The sequence below is a fragment of the Leucoraja erinacea genome, chromosome 15 (assembly GCF_028641065.1).
Source record: "Leucoraja erinacea ecotype New England chromosome 15, Leri_hhj_1, whole genome shotgun sequence".
Lineage (NCBI taxonomy): Eukaryota > Metazoa > Chordata > Chondrichthyes > Rajiformes > Rajidae > Leucoraja > Leucoraja erinaceus.
This window is the reverse complement of record NC_073391.1, coordinates 2,444,031-2,464,720: the sequence shown is the minus strand read 5'-3', so window position 1 is coordinate 2,464,720 and position 20,690 is coordinate 2,444,031. Positions and strand designations below refer to the sequence as shown.

The following is a 20,690-nucleotide window of genomic DNA, read 5'->3' as shown; positions in this document are numbered from 1 at the left end:
TTCAATCTTCGCATCCAGGGATGAATGAAAAATATCTGTCTAGTATATGCTTTGGATTATTTCAGAGTAGTCGCATGAGTTGTCAGTGACTTGAAAATTGCTTTGCGAAGTATATGACCAGGAGCCTAGTTTGATTACATTCTACGTGTAATGTGAAATTTGATAGTAACAATCTGCCCTTTCCTTTCCAGACAATATCCTCGATGACCGGCCTGAAACCAAGCCTGCAAGTGATAAATTCCACTTTGAGTACACAGAAGAAACTCCACGCAGAATTAAGAAAATATCATCGGACGCAATGTTGCTTAGCAAAGAAAAGACAAAGCAAAAAAGATTTATTGTGAGAAATGGTGCATGTACTCTCTATTTAGAATCACAGTTGGCTGTTATTCATCATTCTGGAAATGTCAGAAAATAGTAAGATTACCTTTTGCAATGTTAGAAGCAAGAACATTTTTGATGAGGTATCTAAGAAAATGATTGGCCAAGTATTCACATACAAGGAATTTGCCTTGGTGCTCCGCCCGACAACATGACATACTGTGACAGTTAGGAATGACACATAAAACATTAAACAATAATAATAATATATTATCGATTAAACGTGTGAATTAACCAGAATACCAGAACAAAAAGAGCCTACAAATTTTTGGTTGTTGAGTAGAGCTACTACTCGTGGATAAAAATTGTTTTTATGTCCGGCTGTGGCAGCTTTGACAATCCGGTGTCGCCTTCCAGAGGGAAGTGATTCAAAGAGTTTGTGGCCAGGGTGAGAGGAGTCAGAGATGATCTTACCCACTCACTTCCTGGCCCTTGCAGTGTACAGTTCAAAGACGTGATTAGTGCGGGTGTCAGGGGATATGGGGGGAAGGCAGGAGAATGGGGTTAGGAGGGAGAGATAGATCAGCCATGATTGAATGGCGGAGTAGACTTGATGGGCCGAATGGTCGTATTCTGCTCCTATCACATGACTTTATGACCTCATGACATGGGCTTGGTAAGGCTTCTCACAAGATCCCCCATGGCCGGTTTGTCCAGAAGGTTGGGACACAAGAGATTCAAGACACTTGACAACGTGGATCCAAATCTCTCACTTCTGAAGTGTGGCAGAGGGTAGTGGTGGACAAGTCTTTTGTCTGACTGGAAGTCTATAACGAATGGTGTACAGTAGGGATTGTTGCTGGCACCATTGCTGCTTGTAACTTATGTCAATGATCTGGATGTGAATGAAAATGGTCTGATTAATAGGATTATAGATGACACAGCTGGTCAAAGGAGCTTGGCTGAGGGACAGATTAGCTGGGGGGCTGTATCGAGCAGTGACGAGATAGGATTTAACCCCCTGAAGTGTGAGGTCATGCACTTTGGAAAGTCGAGTTCTGGCCGTACATATAGACTAAATGGCAGGGACCTTAAGAGTGTTGATGTACAGAGAACTCTTGGATTGCCAGTCTACAAATGCTGAAAATGGTGACAGAGGTGGACAGGGTAGTGAAGAAGTCATTTGATATTTTAGCTTAATTTGGAGATACAGCACGGAAACAGGCCCTTTGACCCACCGAGTCCACACCGGCCAGTGATCTCCGCACATCAGCACTACCCTACGCACACTAGGGACATTTCTTTTTACCATTTATAACCAAGACAATAAACCTACAAAACCCGCACGTCTTTGGACTGTGGAAGGAAACCGAAGATCTCGGAGAAAACCCACGCAGGTCACGGGGAGAACTTACAAACTCCGTACAGACAGCACTCGTATCAGGATCGAACTAGGATGTCTGGCGCTGTAAAGCAGTAGCTCTACCGCTGTGCCACCATGCTGCTCTAGGTTATCTTCCAAGGCCGAGATAGTGAACATAAGGTTTGGAGCAATGTATTGTAACAGTACAAAACATTGTTAAAACTGCATTTGGAGTATTGCGTAAACTTCTGATCAGCACGAAGGATGTGTTAGTGTCAGAGAGTGGGTCACCAGCACATCGTGGGCATAGAGGATTGAATAGGCTGTGTTTACTGTTACTGGAATGTAGTGATGAAGAGTGACTATAGTGGGTTATAACTAGACTTGCCAACTTTTTGACTCCCAAATAAGGGACAAAAGGTCAAAATAAGGGACAAATTCCCAACGGCAATTTGTTGACCGACTCGGCCGTGGCTGGGTGAATGATGAGTAGGCCCGGGTGCTAAACTGCACACAAAGCCCAGCCCAGGTTCTTGGTCACCTCCCAGACCAAGGCCCTTCTCCCTCGATTGCTCAGTTTGGCCGGGCGGCCAGCTCTATGAAAAGTTACACAGTTCTTCCATTCAAGAATGTCGGAGGCCACTGTGCTCTTCGGGACCTGCAACGCTGCAGAAATTGTTCCATACCCTTCCCCAGATCTGTGTCTCGACATAATCCTGTCTCAGAGGTCTACAGACAATTCTTTCGTCTTCATGGCTTGGTTTTTGCTCTGGTGTGCACTGTCAACTGTGGGACCTTATATAGACAGGTGTGTGCTTTTCCAAATCATGTCCACAATCAATTTAATTTATCACTGGTGGACCAATCAAGTTGGAGAAACATCTCAAGGATAATCAAAGGAAACAGGATGAACCTAAGCTCAAATTTGAGTGTCATAGCAAAATTTCAGTTACTTATTTTTAATTACTTTAATTGTTTTCACTTCTTCTTTCTGGGATATTGTGTGTAGATGGATGATTAAAACAATGAATTTAATCCATATTAAAATAAGGCTGTAACATAACAAAATGTGGAAAAAGTGAAGGTGTCTGGATACTTTCTGAATGCACTGTAACAAGTCTTTTTAAATGGGAACTTAGTGATGGTGCCACGTTTAACCCAGCACCAGTTCAGAGGCAGATTTCCAGCCTTGGATATCTGTGGGAAATCGTCAGCTTTGAAATCCAAGAGTGGTCCACTGGAGTGTCAGCCTGAAAGTTAAAGTTCAAACCCAATCTTCCGCAGGTTTACACAATTCCCAGTGCGAGGAACATTATCAGGATGGATGATCTGCCCCCAAATAAATATATTGTAGTGTCTTAGTTCCTACTCTCACCTTGAATCAGAACTACAAGACTGATGTACACTTCAGGTTGATACTACAGTTCAGCACTGATGAGACAACACAGGTCTCGACCCGAGACGTCACCCATTCATAGAAACATAGAAACATAGAAATTAGGTGCAGGAGTAGGCCATTCGGCCCTTCGAGCCTGCACCGCCATTCAATATGATCATGGCTGATCATCCAACTCAGTATCCCGTACCTGCTTTCTCTCCATACCCCCTGATCCCCTTAGCCACAAGGGCCACATCTAACTCCCTCTTAAATATAGCCAATGAACTGGCCTCGACTACCCTCTGTGGCAGAGAGCTCCAGAGATTCACCACGCTCTGTGTGAAAAAAGTCCTTCTCATCTCGGTTTTAAAGGATTTCCCCCTTATCCATAAGCTGTGACCCCTTGTCCTGGACTTCCCTAACATCGGGAACAATCTTCCTGCATCTAGCCTGTAGAACCCCTTAAGAATTTTGTAAGTTTCTATAAGATCCCCTCTCAATCTCCTAAATTTTAGAGAGTATAAACCAAGTCTATCCAGTCTTTCTTCATAAGACAGTCCTGACATCCCAGGAATCAGGACTTTCCTCTCTCTAGAGATGCTGCCCGTCCCGCTGAGTTACTCCAGCATTTTGTGTCTGTCGCAGGTGTAGACTTAATGTCCCATCTGAAAGACTAGGGTGGTCTGCTCAAATTATCCTTGATTTCCTGGCCGATATGTACCTCCCATATAACACTCCAAAATAAATAAATCACTTGGTAATTGTCCCATTTACAGTATACACTATGTACAAATTAACTGATCCATTTTCTGTGTTACAACTCAGATTCAGATTCAGATTCAGATTCAATTTTAATTGTCATTGTCAGTGTACAGTACAGAGACAACGAAATGCATTTAGCATCTCCCTTGAAGAGCGACATAGCAAACGATTTGAATTAAAAAAAAAATAAATTAATAATAAGGGGGGGGGGGGGGGGGGGGGGGGGGGGGGGGGGGGGGGGGGGGGGGGGGGGGGGGGGGGGGGGGGTGGGGGGGGGGGGGAAAGAAGCTGGGGGGCAGTTCAAAAGTTCACAAGTTCACAAGTTATAGGAGTAGAATTAGGCCATTCAGCCCATCAAGTCTGCTCCGCCATTCAATCATGGTTGATCTCTGCTTCCTAATCCCATTTTCCTGCCTTCTCCCCATAAGCCCTGGCACCCATTCTAATCAAGAATGTATCTATCTCTGCCTTAAAAATATCCACTGACTTGGCCTCCACAGCCCTCTGTGGCAATGAGTTCCAGATTAACTACCCTCTGACTGAAGAAGCTCATCCTCACCTTCTTTCTAAAAGAGCGCCCTTTAATTCTGAAGCTATCACCTCTGATCCTAGACTCTCCCACCAGTGGAAACATCCGCTCCACATCCACTCTATCTATGCCTTTCATTATTCAGTACGTTTCAATGAGATCTCCCCCTCAACCTTTCTAAACTCCAGTGAGTACAGGCCCCATGCCGCCAAATGGTCTAAGCACTGCATTGCCTGTAAAATATCTCTGTCTATCCCACTGTGGTGGCAAGCGTGATATTAATAGCCCTGTCCCATTGTACGAGTTCATTCTAAGAGCTCTCCTGAGTTTGCCCTGATTCGAACTTGGAGATTTACGGTAATGGCCACTCGTCGGTACTCGAGGCTCTCGTGGACATTTTTCAACATGTTGAAAAATCTTCACAAGTCTTCCGGTGCTTACCTGCCGTTAGCGAGTCTTCCCAAGTACCTGCCATTAGCGTTACGAGCCGCTAAGAGACGTCCCCAAGCTCCAACGTACCCGCTATGTTCATTCTCCGTGCTTACCACGAGTTTGATTTTTTTTTAAACTCGGGAGAGCTCTTGGAATGAACTCGTACTGTGGGACAGGGCTTTAATTCTTCCTCTTGCTGAATGAATTCTACCAAATGAGCAGGTGACGTAACTGTGATGAATTGTGCCACGGATTTATTAATTCTTTGTTTAATACCCAGGTTTACGACATGGAACTGGGTGAAGAATTCTACTTGCCCCAAAACAAGAAAGAAAGCAGACAAATAGCACCTGAACTTTCCGACTTGATCATCTACTGTCAAGCTGTCAAGTTTACAGGTTAGCACATGTCCTTGCCACTCACTCAGAGGCACCTTGAAGGTAGAAAGCTGTAGAGTTATGCTTCTCTGGTCCCCTTTTGTAGCTGCAGCAACAAACTGTTGGAAGAACTTAGCTAGTCAGGCGGCATCTGTGGAGGAAATTGGACAGACAATGAAGATTTGAAGAAAAGTTGCAACTCGATACAACGGGTGACAGTTTCACTCCACAGATGCTGCCTGACTTGCTGAGATCTGCCAGCTGTTTACTTTTCCTCAGGATTCCAGCATCTGCAGTCTCCAGTTTGTCCATTTTGTAGATGATGGTTTCATTCAGAAATTACCATGGAATGAAGAGGAGAGAAACATGAGTCAGTCAATAGAATTTGGTCAAAGGGAGGTCTTTAGTGCAATGTATGTAACACAAGGAAGTACGTATGTGGCTGTGTGAATAACTCTAAACATCCCCTACTGTAGAGACACTGGGGGGAGTCCTGCTCCATGCACTTTTTAATTGAAAGATATTACTATCATGTAATGTAAATCCTATTAGATAAAATGCATTTCATTTTAAAGATGGAACAATAAATTGTGCAGATCAGAAGGAATGATTTTAGCTACTGTTGCCATTGTCGGGGTAACCATCAGTGTCCAACTGTGTTATGTAAAGAAGGCATGCAGGAAGCTATGTTTTCACATAGTCTACGAGGGCACAGATGGGAGCTGCCTAAAATATAACCCAGGCTCTGCATCTGTTGGAAAACGATGAACTCTCCTGTCTTGACCCTTTCCTCTTCTCAATGGGAACAGGCCTTTCCACTTTGAATGCTGCTGGATCAAACAGAGTCAAAGTGAAACCCAGCAGGAAATCCAACAGAATGAGCCCAGGGGAATCGATGACATCAATGAAGTCATCTGGAAGAGGCAAGTGTCTTGCTTAGCTGTTTCCCACACCAAAGTAGGACTGGGTCACATAATGAGTGATTCAAAGTGAACTGCTTTGATTTAAAGTGTGTAAAATTAAATCATTATCGGTGAATTCGCTATTTTAATCCACTGTTGTAATTTTAAAGCCAGATGGAAATTAGTGTATATATGTAATTAGAAATTTATGTAAATTATCATGATATTACCTTGCTTTTGTTTAACAATTGAAGGAATGTTAGATATAAAAAACTGGATTAATTCAGCGGGTCAGACAGCATCTCTGGAGAATGCCAGAAACCCAGGTTTGATTCTGACCTCGGGTTGCGGTCTGTACGGAGTTTGCACGTTCTCCCTGTGACCGCGTAGGATTTCCCTGGGAGCTTCGGTTTCCTCCCACTCTACAAAGACGTACAGGTTTGTAGGTTAATTGGCTTTGGTAAAATTGTAAATTGTCCTTGGTGTGTAGGATAGTGTTAGTGTGCGGGGATCGCTGGTGGGCTGCAGAGGCCTGTTTCTGCGCTGTATCTCCAAACTAACCTAAACTAAAAAAGGAATAGGTGACGTTTCGGGTCGAGAGATGCTGCCTGACCCGCTGAGTTACCCCGTGTGTAACCGGTTTAAACCAGCATCTGCAGTTCCTTCCTACACATTGAAGGAATGGTGTTTGGTGACTTCTTATCGAGTCCACGTCACAAGATTAGAACTTGTTGAGCCAGAGCTGAACACACTCCTCGGCATCTGCGTACAATGGCGTCTTGCGCTTCTTGTGCGTAGTGGTGTAAGGATTGGTGGAAACAGGGCCGCGACGTGAACGCTCTTTCCTTGACCCCACTAACGTGACTAATAACTGCATAAGATTTATGAGTTTCCTCACTTGGAAATATTATTTCTTACTCCGTTAGATGAGCATTATTGAGCTCGTTACCACTTCAGTGTAGGAACTTGGGTGGAAACTTTACTCCACATGGAAAGTCACATTCAACTCCCGGCTGATAGAGCTGCTACCTCACAGTGCCAGAACCCAGGTTCGATTCTCACCTTGGGTTGCTGTCTGTTTGGAGTTTGCGCGTTCTCCCTGTGACAGCGTGGGTTTCCTCCAGGTGCTTTGGGTTTCCTCCCGCATGCCAAAGACGTGCAGGTTTGTAAGTTACTTGGCCTCTGTAAATTGCCCCTAATGTGTAGGGAGTAGGAAAACTGCAATAACATAGAAATAGTGTGAACGACAGATCGATGGTCAGCATGGACTCGGTGGGCCAAAGGGCCTGTTTCCATAATGTGTCTCTAAACTATACTAAAAGCACTGAACCAGAACAGGAGTGATAATTGCATACCAATCTTTTCACTGTAAGCTGATGGGTAATTTCCATTTGCTTCCAGAGAGATGATATCATAAAAGCCCGTCCATTGCCTATATTAACAAAAAATAGTCAAAACAAACAGAAACTCCAGACTTATTTCATAATCTTATGGTCAATGTCATGGATCAGCTCTGGAAGAGTTTTTTATTTATCTTTCCAAATCATTTGGGGTTTAAGAAGTTAGAGCTCAGAATGAGTTTAAGATTAAGTGATTGGTGAAGTAACAGTGTATTAATTAATTAAAACAGATTCGTCAGAGAATCACATTTAATCACCTGTGAGAGAAAAACTTGTTTTTAATCAAATACAACAACTATGTCATTTGTGGTCGAGTTTTAAATTGCTCGGATGTCGAAAAACATCCTGCTCCCTAGATTGTTTTTACCTTTCCACCTTTTTGAGATATTTCTTTATCTCCTTTTATGACCAAGCACTTAAAACCTTCTTTTGCTTTGATGTCTATTTCCGATAATGATTAAAAAAAAGGCTTTGGGCTATATTGGGTGAACTATGTTGGAATAATCCAAGTCGATTAGTCCAAGGTACTGTTCGAGCCTTTATGATTTTAAAGATATGAATATTGTTTTTTTGGGGGTTTTATTAAACCTAAAGATTTAGGCGTCACAGTGGCGCAGCGGTATAGTTGCTGCCGTACAGCGCTTACAGCACCAGAGACCCGGGTTCGATCCTGGCTACGGGCGTTGTCTGTACAAAGTTTGTACGTTCTCCCTGTGACCTGTGTGGGTTTTACCTCCCGCACACCAAAGACATAGGTTAATTGGACAGGTAAAATTGTGAATTGTTCCTGATGTAGGATAGTATTAATGTGCGGGGATCGCTGGTCAGTGCGGACTCGGTGGGCCGAAGGGCCTGTTTCTGCGCTGTTTCTCTAAAAAAAACTAAAACCAGTCCTAAAAATCTTCTTTTGCTTTGATAAGCCATTTTTGATAACAATTTGGGATATGGCTTTGGATGAAGTACGCTGAATTAACCTACGTTGAATTAACACATGTTCAATCCTTTATTGCTTAAGATTTGAATATTGGCTTTTTTTTGGTTTTACTAGGAAGGAGATGAAGATAAATGTCTTTAGTCAGAGGGTGGTGAATCTGTGGAGGTCTTTGCCACAGAAAGCTGTGGAGGCCAAATCAGTGGGTATTTTTAAGGCCGAGATGGATAGATTCTTGATCCGTACAGGTCTCTGAGATTGTGTGCGGGTATCGCTGGTCGGCGCCGACCCGGTGGGCCGAAGGGCCTATTTCCGAGATGTATCTCCAAACTAAACTAAACTAATTTATGGGGAGAAGGCAGGAGAATGGGGTTAGGAGGGAGAGATAGATCAGCCACGACTGAATAGCAGAGTAGACTTGATGGGCTGAATGGCCTAATTCTACTGTTATCACTTATGACCTTATGACTTAAAGATTTCCTTTGTACACAGCAGCCTCTTTTGAAGTGATAAGAAAGAACTGTGATGAACCACCTTCTCCTCCATTCAATCCAAGCACCTCTATCAGCGCTATCATCAGAACACCCAAATGCTATCACATATCGTCAGTGAATGAGAACACGGCCAAGCGACTGTGCAGACGGTATTCGCAGGAGTTGATCCAACACACGGTGTGTCAGTTGCTGCGGACCTATCCGGCTGCCACCCGGATTGACTCCTCCAACCCATCGCCACTCTTGTACTGGCTCCACGGGATACAGTTGGTGGCTCTCAATTATCAAACAGACGGTGAGTGGCTGGCTTTAGGGGCCATGTTTGAAGAATTCATTTGCGCGAAAATGTCCATGGGAAATTCCATCCATTAAGGTCAAAAATTGCTTGTGGCTCGCAGAATACTGCACGACAATCCCCAATCACCTACCAGTCTCAAGATTCGAATTATTAAAGGTAGACAAAATTGCTGGAGAAACTCAGCGGGTGCGGCAGCATCTATGGAGCGAAGGAAATAGGCAACGTTTCGTCCCAAGTTTCTCCAGCAATCTTGTCTTCCTTCGATTTTCCAGCATCTGCAGTTCATTCTTGAACACTTCTTGAATTATTAAAACTGTTTGAAAGCAGTAAGTTATGCCCCTGTCCCACATAGGAAACCTGAACGGAAACCTCTGGGGACTTTGCGCCCCACCCAAGGTTTCCGTGCAGTTCCCGGAGGTTTTTTTCAGTCTCCCTACCTGCTTCCACTACCTGCAACCTCCGGCAACCACCTGCAACCTCCGGGAACTGCACGGAAACCTTGGGTGGGGCGCAAAGTCTCCAGAGGTTTCCGTTCAGGTTTTCTAAGTGGGACAGGGGCATTAGTGTAATATCTTGAACTAAGGGCGGCACGGTGGCGCAGCGGTAGAGTTGCTGCTTTACAGCGCTTACAGCGCCAGAGACCCGGGTTCGATCCTGGCTACGGGTGCTGTCTGTACAGAGTTTGCACGCTCTCCCCGTGACTTGCCTGGGTTTTCTCCGAGAACTTCAGTTTCCTCCCACACTCCAAAGACGTACAGTTTGTAGGTTAATAGGCTTGGTATTAATTTGAAAATTGCCCCTAGTGCAGGATAGTGGTAATGCAGGTTATCGGTGCAGACACTGCCATTCGATATGTTCATGGCTGATCATGCACAATCAGTACTTGAAATGTGCCTGTAACCACCACAGGCCTATACAGGGCTGGCGTAGGTTCACGGTTGTTTGTCCAGCTGCAATAGGTTTGTGCATGTGGGCTCTGCTCTTGTCTGTATTTGCCAGCAACAAAATGGGACTTGGGAATGTAATAATGAAACTCCGTTAATATCTGGACTGTACCAGTCCTGAAAGAATTGATTTCCTTTCATCCTTCCAATGGATGTCTGTTGACACTCAGTGAGATTTTGTTCTGCTGAATAAAGGTATATTTGACTTGGGTTACAAAGTGTTTGATTCTTGGAGGATTAGATGCTGGGCACTTGATGAATTCAGGACATGCTTTGTTCACGTTCGATTACAAAACAAAGACCTGTCCCTTCCAGGCTATGTGGTTGAATTTATTTTTTAATGTGTGCTCTACAGGGCGGCACGGTGGTGGCGCTAGTAGAGCTAGTATGGGGCGGCACGGTGGCGCAGCGGTAGAGTTGCTGCCTTACAGCGCCAGAGACCTGGGTTCCACCCTGACCTTGGGTGCTATCCGTAAGGAGATTGTACCTTCTCCCTGTGACCTGCGTGGCCTTTCTCCAGGTGCTCAGGTTTCCTCCCACTCTCCAAAGACATACAGGTTGTAGGTTAATTAGCTTTGGTAAAATTGTGAATTGTCCCTAGTGTGTAGGGTAGTGTTAGCAGACGGAGATCGCTGGTCAGTGCAGACTCGGTGGGCCCACTGTATTTCTAAACTAAACTAATCTGCCGCTATCAGCATCAGGGACCTGGGTTAAAACATGACCTCTGGTGGTCTGCATGGGGTTTGCTTGTTCCCCTGGTGGTTGCACAGATTTCCTCCTCCCTTCTCCCTTACTCATCCCCAAAACGTGGAGCAGTAGATTAATTGACCATTGTAAATGGTATGCAGAAACGTGGTAGAGTCTGGCAGGACTTGATGGCAATGTAACAATATAATACAATACAAATTTATTGTCATTTGAGCCCCAGTGAGACTCAAACGAAATGTTGTTTCCACAGCCATACAAACAAAGACAATGTCCTACAGACATACACACAATTAAATTCACACAAACATCCATCGCAGTGAACCCACTGTGATGGAAGGCAAAGTCTTTTCTCTCCCCTGCTCTCAATTTCTCTCCCGATGTCCAAGCCCCAGGCGGGTGATGATAAGTCCCACGGCCATTTTAAGCCGCGCGGGGCGATTTACGGCCCCGCTCCCGGTCTGAAAGTACAAGGTTGGAACCCCCACGGGCGATGGTGAGTCCCACGGCCATGAAGCCGCGCCAGGTGATGTACGGTCCCGGTCCGGGTCGTTCCAACCCCGCGACACGGGCTGGAGAAGTCGCGTTGCGGGAGCTCCGGGAAGCAGTCTCTCTCTCCCCCCCCGGACCCGCGAGCTCCCGATGTCCCAGTCCACCGGACCTGCGGCTGCGTTGCTGGAGCCTCCGAGCCCCAGGAGTCGAGTCGCAGCAGCGGACTGGACGTCCCTGCAAGGCTGCTGGTGCGAAAGCAGCGAGTCACCACCGCTCCCCACGCTCCGAGGCCGGCCAGCCCCACGATGGTGAGTCCGCAGCTCCGCAGCTCCGCAGCTCCGCAGTCTCCCGAGCCCCCGGGTCGTTCAGGTTGGAGGCCGCTCCACGGTGCTAGGCCCCAACGACAACGGAGATCCGACAGGGAAAAGGTCGGGTCTCCCAAACAGGGAAGAGATTTTAAATAGATCCCCCCCCGCCCCCAACATATACACATTTAAAACCAGTATTAAAAAACACCAACACTACATTTAACTAGACAAAAAATAAAAAAAAACAGACAGGTTGCGCTGTAGGGTGCGCTGCAACGGGTGAGTCGCGCCACCACAAACGCAAATCAAATGGGATTAGTGTATGATATACATAAAATGGGATTAGTGTACTATTGATTAAAATGAATGTTCAGCAGTTGGTACAATCTCGATGGGCCGAAGGGCTTATTTCCAAGCTATATGACTGACATTTCCAAACAGCCACAACAATGCTTCCAAGATGGTGCCCAACCCAGGTGAGTATTTGCGTGCTAGTACAGGAACAGATCCACAATCACACAGTGCCATCGTTCCACAGTCTTAAATCTCTGCTCCTACAGCAACATTTCTTACTTTAATTGTGATATCATGTAGATGGCTCGACTGTAATCCTGCATTGTCTTTCTGCTGATTGGATAGCACGCAACAAAAACTTTTCACTGTACCTCGGCACATGTGACAATAAACTCTTAAAGATAGCAGAGTCTAGGTGTTGCTACTGCTCACAAAATTATAGAACCATCTCATTGAATTTTGGTGGAGAATTCTAATGTGTCGAATAAACTCAGTTTACCGTAGGTAGTGCCATTAGTCTCAGTTGTGGCATAGTACAGTTTAGTTTATTGTCATGTGTACCAAGGTACAGTTAAAAGTTTTAGTTGTGTGCCAACCAGCCAGCGGAAAGGCAATACATGATTAGCTTCACCCTGTCCTTAAACAATGGCTCCCTTTGATACCTACCTTAGCAAATATCAAAACCATTTACCAGCAGCCAAGCATGAGGTGTCACCAGGATAAAAGTCATTTAATATCTGTCAACCCCTACTGTGCAGTGTCTACCATTCAGTGGTGGCCAGTGCTCTGTTTTTTGCTGTGGCCTGTTGGGGAGAAGGCGCCCGAATAGCGGACAAAAACAGACTGGATAAGCTGATCAGGAAGGCCGGCTCAGTGGTTGGGGCAGAGCAACTAACGGTCAAGCAGGTGGCAGAGGCCAGAACTCTGAAAAAACTAGGCTCAATAATGACCAACCCCACTCACCCACTCCACGCCCTGAAGGTGATCAAGTGCAGCATCTTCAGTCAGAGACTGATTGCACCAATGTGCAAAACGGAGAGACATAGGAAGTCTTGTATACCAGCTGCTATAAGGTTTTATAATGCACAAAAATTTTAACTTATTATGTATTGAAGATATCTGTTGAAATGTGTGGTGTTATGTCTGTCTTGAAGCTGTTGTGGCACTGTAATTTCCTGTAAAGGATTATTAAAGGTTATTCTATTCTAACCAGAGATGGCCGTGCATTAGTCATAGGTTGCCAACTATTTAACAACTAAGAATATCCCACGATTAATACACCTGTCGATCAGCATCACATAAACGGTTTGGAATTGTACTATCCTACGCAATTCACCACTTCAGACAAGCTTTCTGCTATATATTTAAGTATATTTAAAGGCAGTTCATGCACCTCGAGCCCTAATTGTGACAGAATATTGAACTCTGACAATGCACAAAGTTCAGTTTAGTTTATTGCCACGTGCACCGAGGTACCGCGAAAAGCTTGTACGGTGAAAATGTCAGTACAATTAAACATTCATTCAACATTTTTAAGAAAGAACTGTGGAATTCTCTGCCTCAGAGGGCGGTGGAGGCAGGTTCTCTGGATGCTTTCGAGAGAGAGCTAGATCGGGCCAATGGCCTACTCCTGTATATTGTCTATTGTCTAACTGCAGATGCTGGAAAAATCGAAGGTAGACAAAAATGCTGAAGAAACTCAAAAGGTGAGGCAGCATCTATGGAGCGAAGGAATAGTTGACGTTTCAGTCTGAAGAAGGGTCTCGACCCGAAATTTCACCTATTCCTTCGCTCTATAGATGCTGCCTCACCCGTTGAGTTTCTCCAGCATTTTTGTTTACCTTTAATTCAAAATTTGGTGATTTAGCCAAGTCTCACTACCCTGTTCTGACCATTATTGCTCCTTCCGTTCCAATGTTGAAGATTGCACCGTTTTGGAATCACTAGATGTATCTGCAATAAATGTAACAATCTATTTTCAAGTAATTAACAGTGAAAGTAAGTACCAGTTTGAAACATATAAGATTGTTAATGGTTTGGACACGCTGGAGGCAGGAAACATGTTCCCGATGTTGGGCGAGTCCAGAACCGGGGGCCACAGTTTAAGAATACGGGGTAAGCCATTTAGAACGGAGACGAGGAAACATTTTTTCTCACAGAGAGTGGTGAGTCTGTGGAATTCTCTGCCTCAGAGGGCGGTGGAGGCCGGTTCTCTGGATGCTTGCAAGAGAGAGCTAGATAGGGCTCTTAAAGATGGTGGAGTCAGGGGATATGGGGAGAAGGCAAGAACGGGGTACTAATTGGGGATGATCAACCATGATCACATTGAATGGCGGTGCTGGCTCGAAGGGCCGAATGGCCTACTCCTGCACCTATTGTCTATTGTCTTTGTCCATTGTCTATTGAAAGTGCAGACGTAATTATGCAGCCTGGTGTTTTAAAGTGTTCTGCCCCTAAGTTTACAACAGATACTTAGTGGGAAGCAACATCGCATTATAATTGTTGAAATACATGATGACGCAATCAGCTTCAAAGGCCAGATTCACTGGGGAATCTTGTTGACATTGGATGAAATCATTGACAATAGATATTAACTCCAAATATATATAAACTTGTTATATGTCACAAAATAAGCAACATTTGATTGATCAATACTTTGGAGTTTTGATAATGCTTCAGTAATCACTTCATAGCTGGGTAGACAAAAATGCTGGAGAAACTCAGCGGGTGAGGCAGCGGTCTATGCGAACTCAGCGGGTGAGGCAGCGGTCTATGCAAACTCAGCGGGTGAGGCAGTGGTCTATGCAAACTCAGCGGGTGAGGCAGTGGTCTATGCAAACTCAGCGGGTGAGGCAGCGGTCTATGCAAACTCAGCGGGTGAGGCAGTGGTCTATGCAAACTCAGCGGGTGAGGCAGCGGTCTATGCGAAATCAGCCGCTGAGTTTCTCCAGCATTTTTGTCTACCTTCGTTTTTTCCAGCATCCACAGTTATTTCTTAAACTTTATAACTGGGTGTTAGTACAGAATATTGAACGGAAGAGGCTGTTTTTTCCGTGATGCGTTCCTGATGGGTTTCAAGTTGATCATTAGAGATTCAATTACAATTCATCCCACACAGTGAAACACCAAGTTCGGAAATACGGGGAAGATACAGATTTGTGTTAAGCTAAGCGTTCAAGTGTTTTACAGACTCTTGCGTACGTCACAGCGTGTAGTACACAGTAACTCAGAATGACCAATGTTTGACATGTAAAAGGTCACTGTTCATAGCGTTCTCTCACCTCTTTTCAGATCTGCCAATGCATCTGAACGCAGCCATGTTTGAGGCCAATGGCGGATGTGGTTATGTGCTAAAATCATCCGTTTTATGGGACAGAAACTGTCGCATGAACAATCAGTTTTCTCCTCTTGAACGGATTGAGAACATGAGCCCATCCTTACATTCCATAACAGTAAGTGGAAAGAAACGTTCTTTTGTTTTTCCTCGCAGTACAAAGGCAAGAACAGAGTTGAAGGAGCTGCAGATGCTTGTTTAAACCGAAGACAGACATAATATATTGATGTCTCTAACTTCAAGTAACCCTGGCATCCCCTCTCCCTCAATCCCTACCCCACCCAATTAATTGTACTAGATTCAAAGTCACCTTGTTGAGTCTCATTGTCTGTAACTCGTTTTCACCCAGCCCACAATGGTCTTTATCATTGTTACTTTTTTGCATATCTTTCATTCATTTGTTCTTTATCTGCTTCATCCGTTTCACCACTAACTACCATCCAGCACTCAAATTCACCTGGACCATCTCCGACATCTCCCTACCGTTTCTAGACCTCACTATCTCCATCGCAGGCAACAGACTACTGACCGACATCTACTACAAACCCACTGACTCCCATGGCTATCTGGGCTACACTTCTTCCCACCCTGCTGCCTGTAAGGACTGCATCCCCTACTCCCAATTCCTCCGTCTACGCCGCATCTGTTCCCAGGATGAGGCGTTCCACTCCAGGGCATCGGAAATGTCCTCATTCTTTAAGGAACGGGGCTTCCCCTCTTGTACTATAGATGAGGCTCTCACCAGGGTCTCCTCTATATCCCACAGCTCCACTCTCACTCCCCATCCCCCCACTCGTAACAAGGATGGAGTCCCCCTTGTCCTCACCTTCCACCCCATCAGCTGTCGCATACAACATATAATCCTCCGACATTTTCGCCACCTCTAACGGGATCCCACCACTGGCCATATCCTCCCATCTCCTCCTCTTTCTGCTTTCCGCAGATACCATTCCCTCCGCAACTCCCTCGACAATTTGTCCCTTCCCACCCAAACCACCCCTTCCCCGGGTACTTTCCCCTGCAACCGCAGGAGATGCAACACCTGGCCTTTACCTCCCCCCCTCGTCTCCATCCAAGGACCCAAGCAGTCTTTCCAGGTGCGGCAGAGGTTCACCTGCACCTCCTCCAACCTCATCTATTGCATCCGCTGTTCCAGGTGTCAGCTGCTCTACATTGGCGAGACCAAGCGCAGGCTTGGCGATCACTTCGCCCAACACCTCCGCTCAGTTCTCAATAACCAACCTGATCACCCCATGTCCCAGCACTTCAACTTCCCCTCCCATTCCGAATCTGACCTTTCTGTCCTGGGCCTCCTCCATTGCTAGAGTGAGGCCCAGCGCAAATTGGAGGAACAGCAACTCATATTTCGCTTGGGTATGAACATTGACTTCTCCAATTTCATGTAGTCCTTGCTTTCTCCCTCCTTTCCCTCCCCTTCCCAGCTCTCCCACAGCCTACTGTCTCCGCCTCTTCCTTTATTTTTCCCTCACCCCCCCCACATCAGCCTGAAGAAGGGTCTCGACCCGAAACGTCGCCTATTCTTCTCTCCATAGATGCAGCCTCACCCGCTAAGTTTTTTTTTGCCTACCATCTATCTATATCTCTAATTTCCCTTTCCTCTGACTCAGTCTCAAGAAGGGTCTCAAGCCAAAATGTCACCTATTTCTTTGCTCCAGAGATGCTGCCTGACCTGCTGAGTTACTCCAACTTTTTGTGTCTATCTTCAGCTCAGTTGATTTAGCAGGACTGCAGTGTAGAGAGGGCGACACCTTCTGCCTTCTAATGTTATCTTCTTTAGGTGTTTTTCTATCTATTGCATTTCAAATTAAGTTGCCTCAGCTCATGTGGTATTCTTAACTTCACTTAAATGTACTAACTACTTGGCTCCTTTATGGTTTACAGATTAATTATATCCACACTCTAGCAACCTTGGTTGATGAGAAGCTGTCAATTGAATAACCTTTGATTTTCTGTGCAACACTGTGAGTTATTATGTGCAGTTTTGGTCCCCTAATTTGAGGAAGGACATTCTTGCTATTGAGGGAGTGCAGCGTAGGTTTACAAGGTTAATTCCCGGGATGGCGGGACTGTCATATGCTGAGAGAATGGAGCGGCTGTGCTTGTACACTCTGGAGTTTAGAAGGATGAGAGGATATCTTATTGAAACGTATGATTATTAAGGGTTTGGAAACATTTGAGGTAGGAAACATGTTCCCGATGTTGGGGGAGTCCAGAACCAGGGGCCACAGGTTAAGAATAAGGGGTGAGCCATTTAGAACGGAGACGAGGAAACACTTTTCCTCACAGAGAGTTGTGAGTCTGTGGAATTGTCTGCCTCAGAGAGTGGTGGATGCTTTCAAGAGAGAGCTAGATAGGGCTCTTAAAAATAGCGGAGTCAGGGGATATGGGGAGAAGGTGGGAACGGGGTACTGATTGGGGATGATCAGCCATGATCACATTGAATGACGGTGCTGGCTCGAAGGGCCGAATGGCCTACTCCTGCACCTATTGTCTATTGTCTATTATGAATTTCCTTCCAGGAGCTGTTTATATTTGACATATGGGAAAATGGGTTCACAATTCAAAAAGCTACTGGGATGGCAAAACATGGTTTGATGCGGGATTGTCATGTCAAATGAAGGTTTTTTTGAGGAGGTTGAAAAGAAGGTCATTTGTTTTTCAATTTTGGCAAGCTTTAGGTAAGCCCCGACTTGGCAGGCTGATTAGAAAATGAAAAACCCATGGGATAAAATGGAATGTAGCATTTTAGATCCAAAATTAAAGCAAAGAGCAATGGTGGCTGAGTGGTTTTCTGAATGGAAAATTATCTTCACTTGCCAGAAAGCGAGCGGGCAAGATCATCTATTTTTTGTTTTAATTTATTTTTATTGGAGGAAAAAAAATTACAGTACATCTGACGTATGGCATTACATTTCCCTCCATTTTGTTTTTTATAAATAATAATTAAAAAATAACCCTAACCCACCCTCCCTAAACACCCCTTGGCAGCTAATGTTTTCACAATACAAGTATTTCACAAAATCAAATGCACATTTTAACAATAATAATGTAACAAAACAGAATAAATGCGGCTCCCCACTTACTGTCAAGTGCCCTCAGTCAATAGGTAGTTCCTTTAGACCCTCAAAGTATGATTTTTTAAAAAGGGTTCCCATTTCAAATAAAACTTTTTCACAGACAATGTGAATTTAATATTTTCTAGCCTTAAAAAATACATCACGTCTTCCAGCCAAGCAGCAGCAGCAGATGGAGGAGAGGTAGATTTCAAAACCAGCAAGATTCTCCTATGGGCCAAAAGTGATGTGAATGTAATGATATCAGACTGGGTTGTATTTAAACCCAAGGTTTTATCCACTACACCAAATACAGCTACAAGTGGGCAAGGTCTCACTGTCATCCCAAGGACTTCACTGGTGGTTTTAAAAACCACTGCCCAGTTGTTACAAAGTTTGGGGCAGGACCAGACTGCATGAGCTAGATTGGCTGGAGAGAAGGAGCACCTGTCACAGCCAGCGTCTGTCCCTTGGATATATGTCAGCAAGCCTGGCTTTGCTTAAATGAACCCTGAATTTTGAATTGAAGCTTTAAATTGTATGAGCCCCAATCTAGCACATGATGACGAGGAATGGACTCTTTTCAGTGCTTCTGTCCAGCATTCCTCAGACAGATCTATACCAAGGTCGTCCTCCCACCTAGCTTTAACTTTGTTCAGGTTTTGATCTCCTAAAGACATCAGTTGAGAATATACTACAGAGATCAGTCCTCTATTTGCAAAGGTAAAAGTGAATTTATCCAACACTGTGACAGGAGGGAGATCAGGAAAAGAAGGATTTTTTTTCATGGCAAAGGGACGGACCTGAAGATATTTAAAGAAATGATTATGTGGGAGGCCATGTTTTCTGTGTAGGTTATCAAAACTATCAAATATGTTGTTAGTGTATAAATCCTTAATGCACATAAGACCATTCAAACCCCACTGTCTAAAGTTTTGAGTCAAGTGTGGAGGGGGGGAATAAATGGTTACTGCGAATGGGACCCAGAACTGAAGCTGATAATGGCAACGAAATTGGTTAAAAATGTTGATGGTGGATAGTACGACAGGGTTGGATGTAAATCAAGAGGGTTTCAATGGCAGGGAGGAATATACTAAAGCTGGGAGAGACGAGGAATAACAAGGCTGTGATTCAAGCAGACACCTGTCTGTATCTGATCGGTGGAGCCAGAATAATATCTTTTGGATATTGGATGCCCAGTAATCTATATATTACTAAAACTCTGTTCTTGACCGGTTTTGGCGATCTGTGCTGCGATTTCCGAGAGAACGCCGCCACCTACGGCCGTCATTTTTGGCCACCTCGCTCAGAGCCCCCCTCCGCCGCATGTGTGCCGAGGATTTTTCCCGTCGATGAAATATGACAGCGATATTAATGATTTTACAAAATTCCCCATTCTCTCTGCTGCCCCCGCTGGAGGCAGGGGAAGGGACTATAAAACCAGAAAGTGGTGTGCCCCAATCAGTCTCTACAACATGGAGGTCTGAGCTCTGAATGACTGAACAAATGTCTACACAGCTGTGAGTAAGTACCCTTAATTTGGTTTGAAAATGAAAATATGGTTATGGTTAGTTTGAGGAAAAAAGCACTGCCTGCAAATGGTTGTTTGGGGGGTTTGGGTTGAGTAAAAAGGCATTCTCTCTCTCTCTCTCTCTCTCCCTCTCCCTCTCCCTATCTTTCTCTCTCCCTTCCCCCTTTCTCTCTCCCTTTCTCTCTCTCTCTCTCTCTCCTCTCTCCCCCCCCCTCCCCCCTCTCTCTCCCCCCCTCTCCTCCCCCCTCTCCTCTCTCCCCACCCCTCTCCTCCCCCCCCACCCCCTCCTCCCCTCCCCTCCTCTCCTCCCCCTCCTCCCCTCTCCCCACCTCTACCCCCCCCCTCTCCTCTCCCCCCCCTCTCCTCTCCCTCCCCCTCCTCTCCCCCCCCTCCTCTCTCCCCCCTCTCCTCTCTCCCCCCCTCTCCTCCCCCCCCCCCCTCTCTCTTCTCCCCCCCCTCCTCTCTCTCCCCCTCCCCTCTCCTCGCCTCTACTCTACCCCCCCCCTCTCCTCTCCCCCCCCCCCTCCCTCCTCCCCCCCCTCCCCTCTCCTCTCCCCCCCCTCCCCCTCTCCTCTCCCCCCCCTCCCCTCTCCCTCCCCCTCCCCCCTCCTCCTCCCCCCTCCTCCTCCTCTCCTCCCCTCCCCCTCTACCCCCTACCTCTCCTCTCCTCCTCCTCCCCCCCTCCTCCCCCCCCTCCTCCCTCCCCCTCTCCCCCCCCCCCCTCTCTCCTCTCCCCCCCTCTCCTCTCCTCTCCCCCCTCCTCTTCCCCCCCTCCTCTTCCCCCCCCTCTTCTTCCCCCCCCTCTTCCCCCTCTTCCCCCC

The 20,690-nt window shown here is 45.7% G+C and overlaps 1 protein-coding gene across 4 annotated transcripts in view; it reads left to right on the top strand.

The window, feature by feature from the left end:
* plce1 (phospholipase C, epsilon 1) overlaps positions 1–20,690 on the top strand; it is a 503,016-nt gene that overhangs the window by 426,625 nt on the left and 55,701 nt on the right. For all 4 annotated transcript variants that reach the window (XM_055646596.1, XM_055646594.1, XM_055646593.1 and 1 more), the window contains 5 exons: positions 192–340; positions 5,066–5,183; positions 5,972–6,085; positions 8,888–9,184; positions 15,222–15,382. In XM_055646596.1, coding sequence (XP_055502571.1) covers positions 192–340; positions 5,066–5,183; positions 5,972–6,085; positions 8,888–9,184; positions 15,222–15,382 — 839 coding nt within the window. The remainder of the gene's footprint in view (positions 1–191; positions 341–5,065; positions 5,184–5,971; positions 6,086–8,887; positions 9,185–15,221; positions 15,383–20,690) is intronic.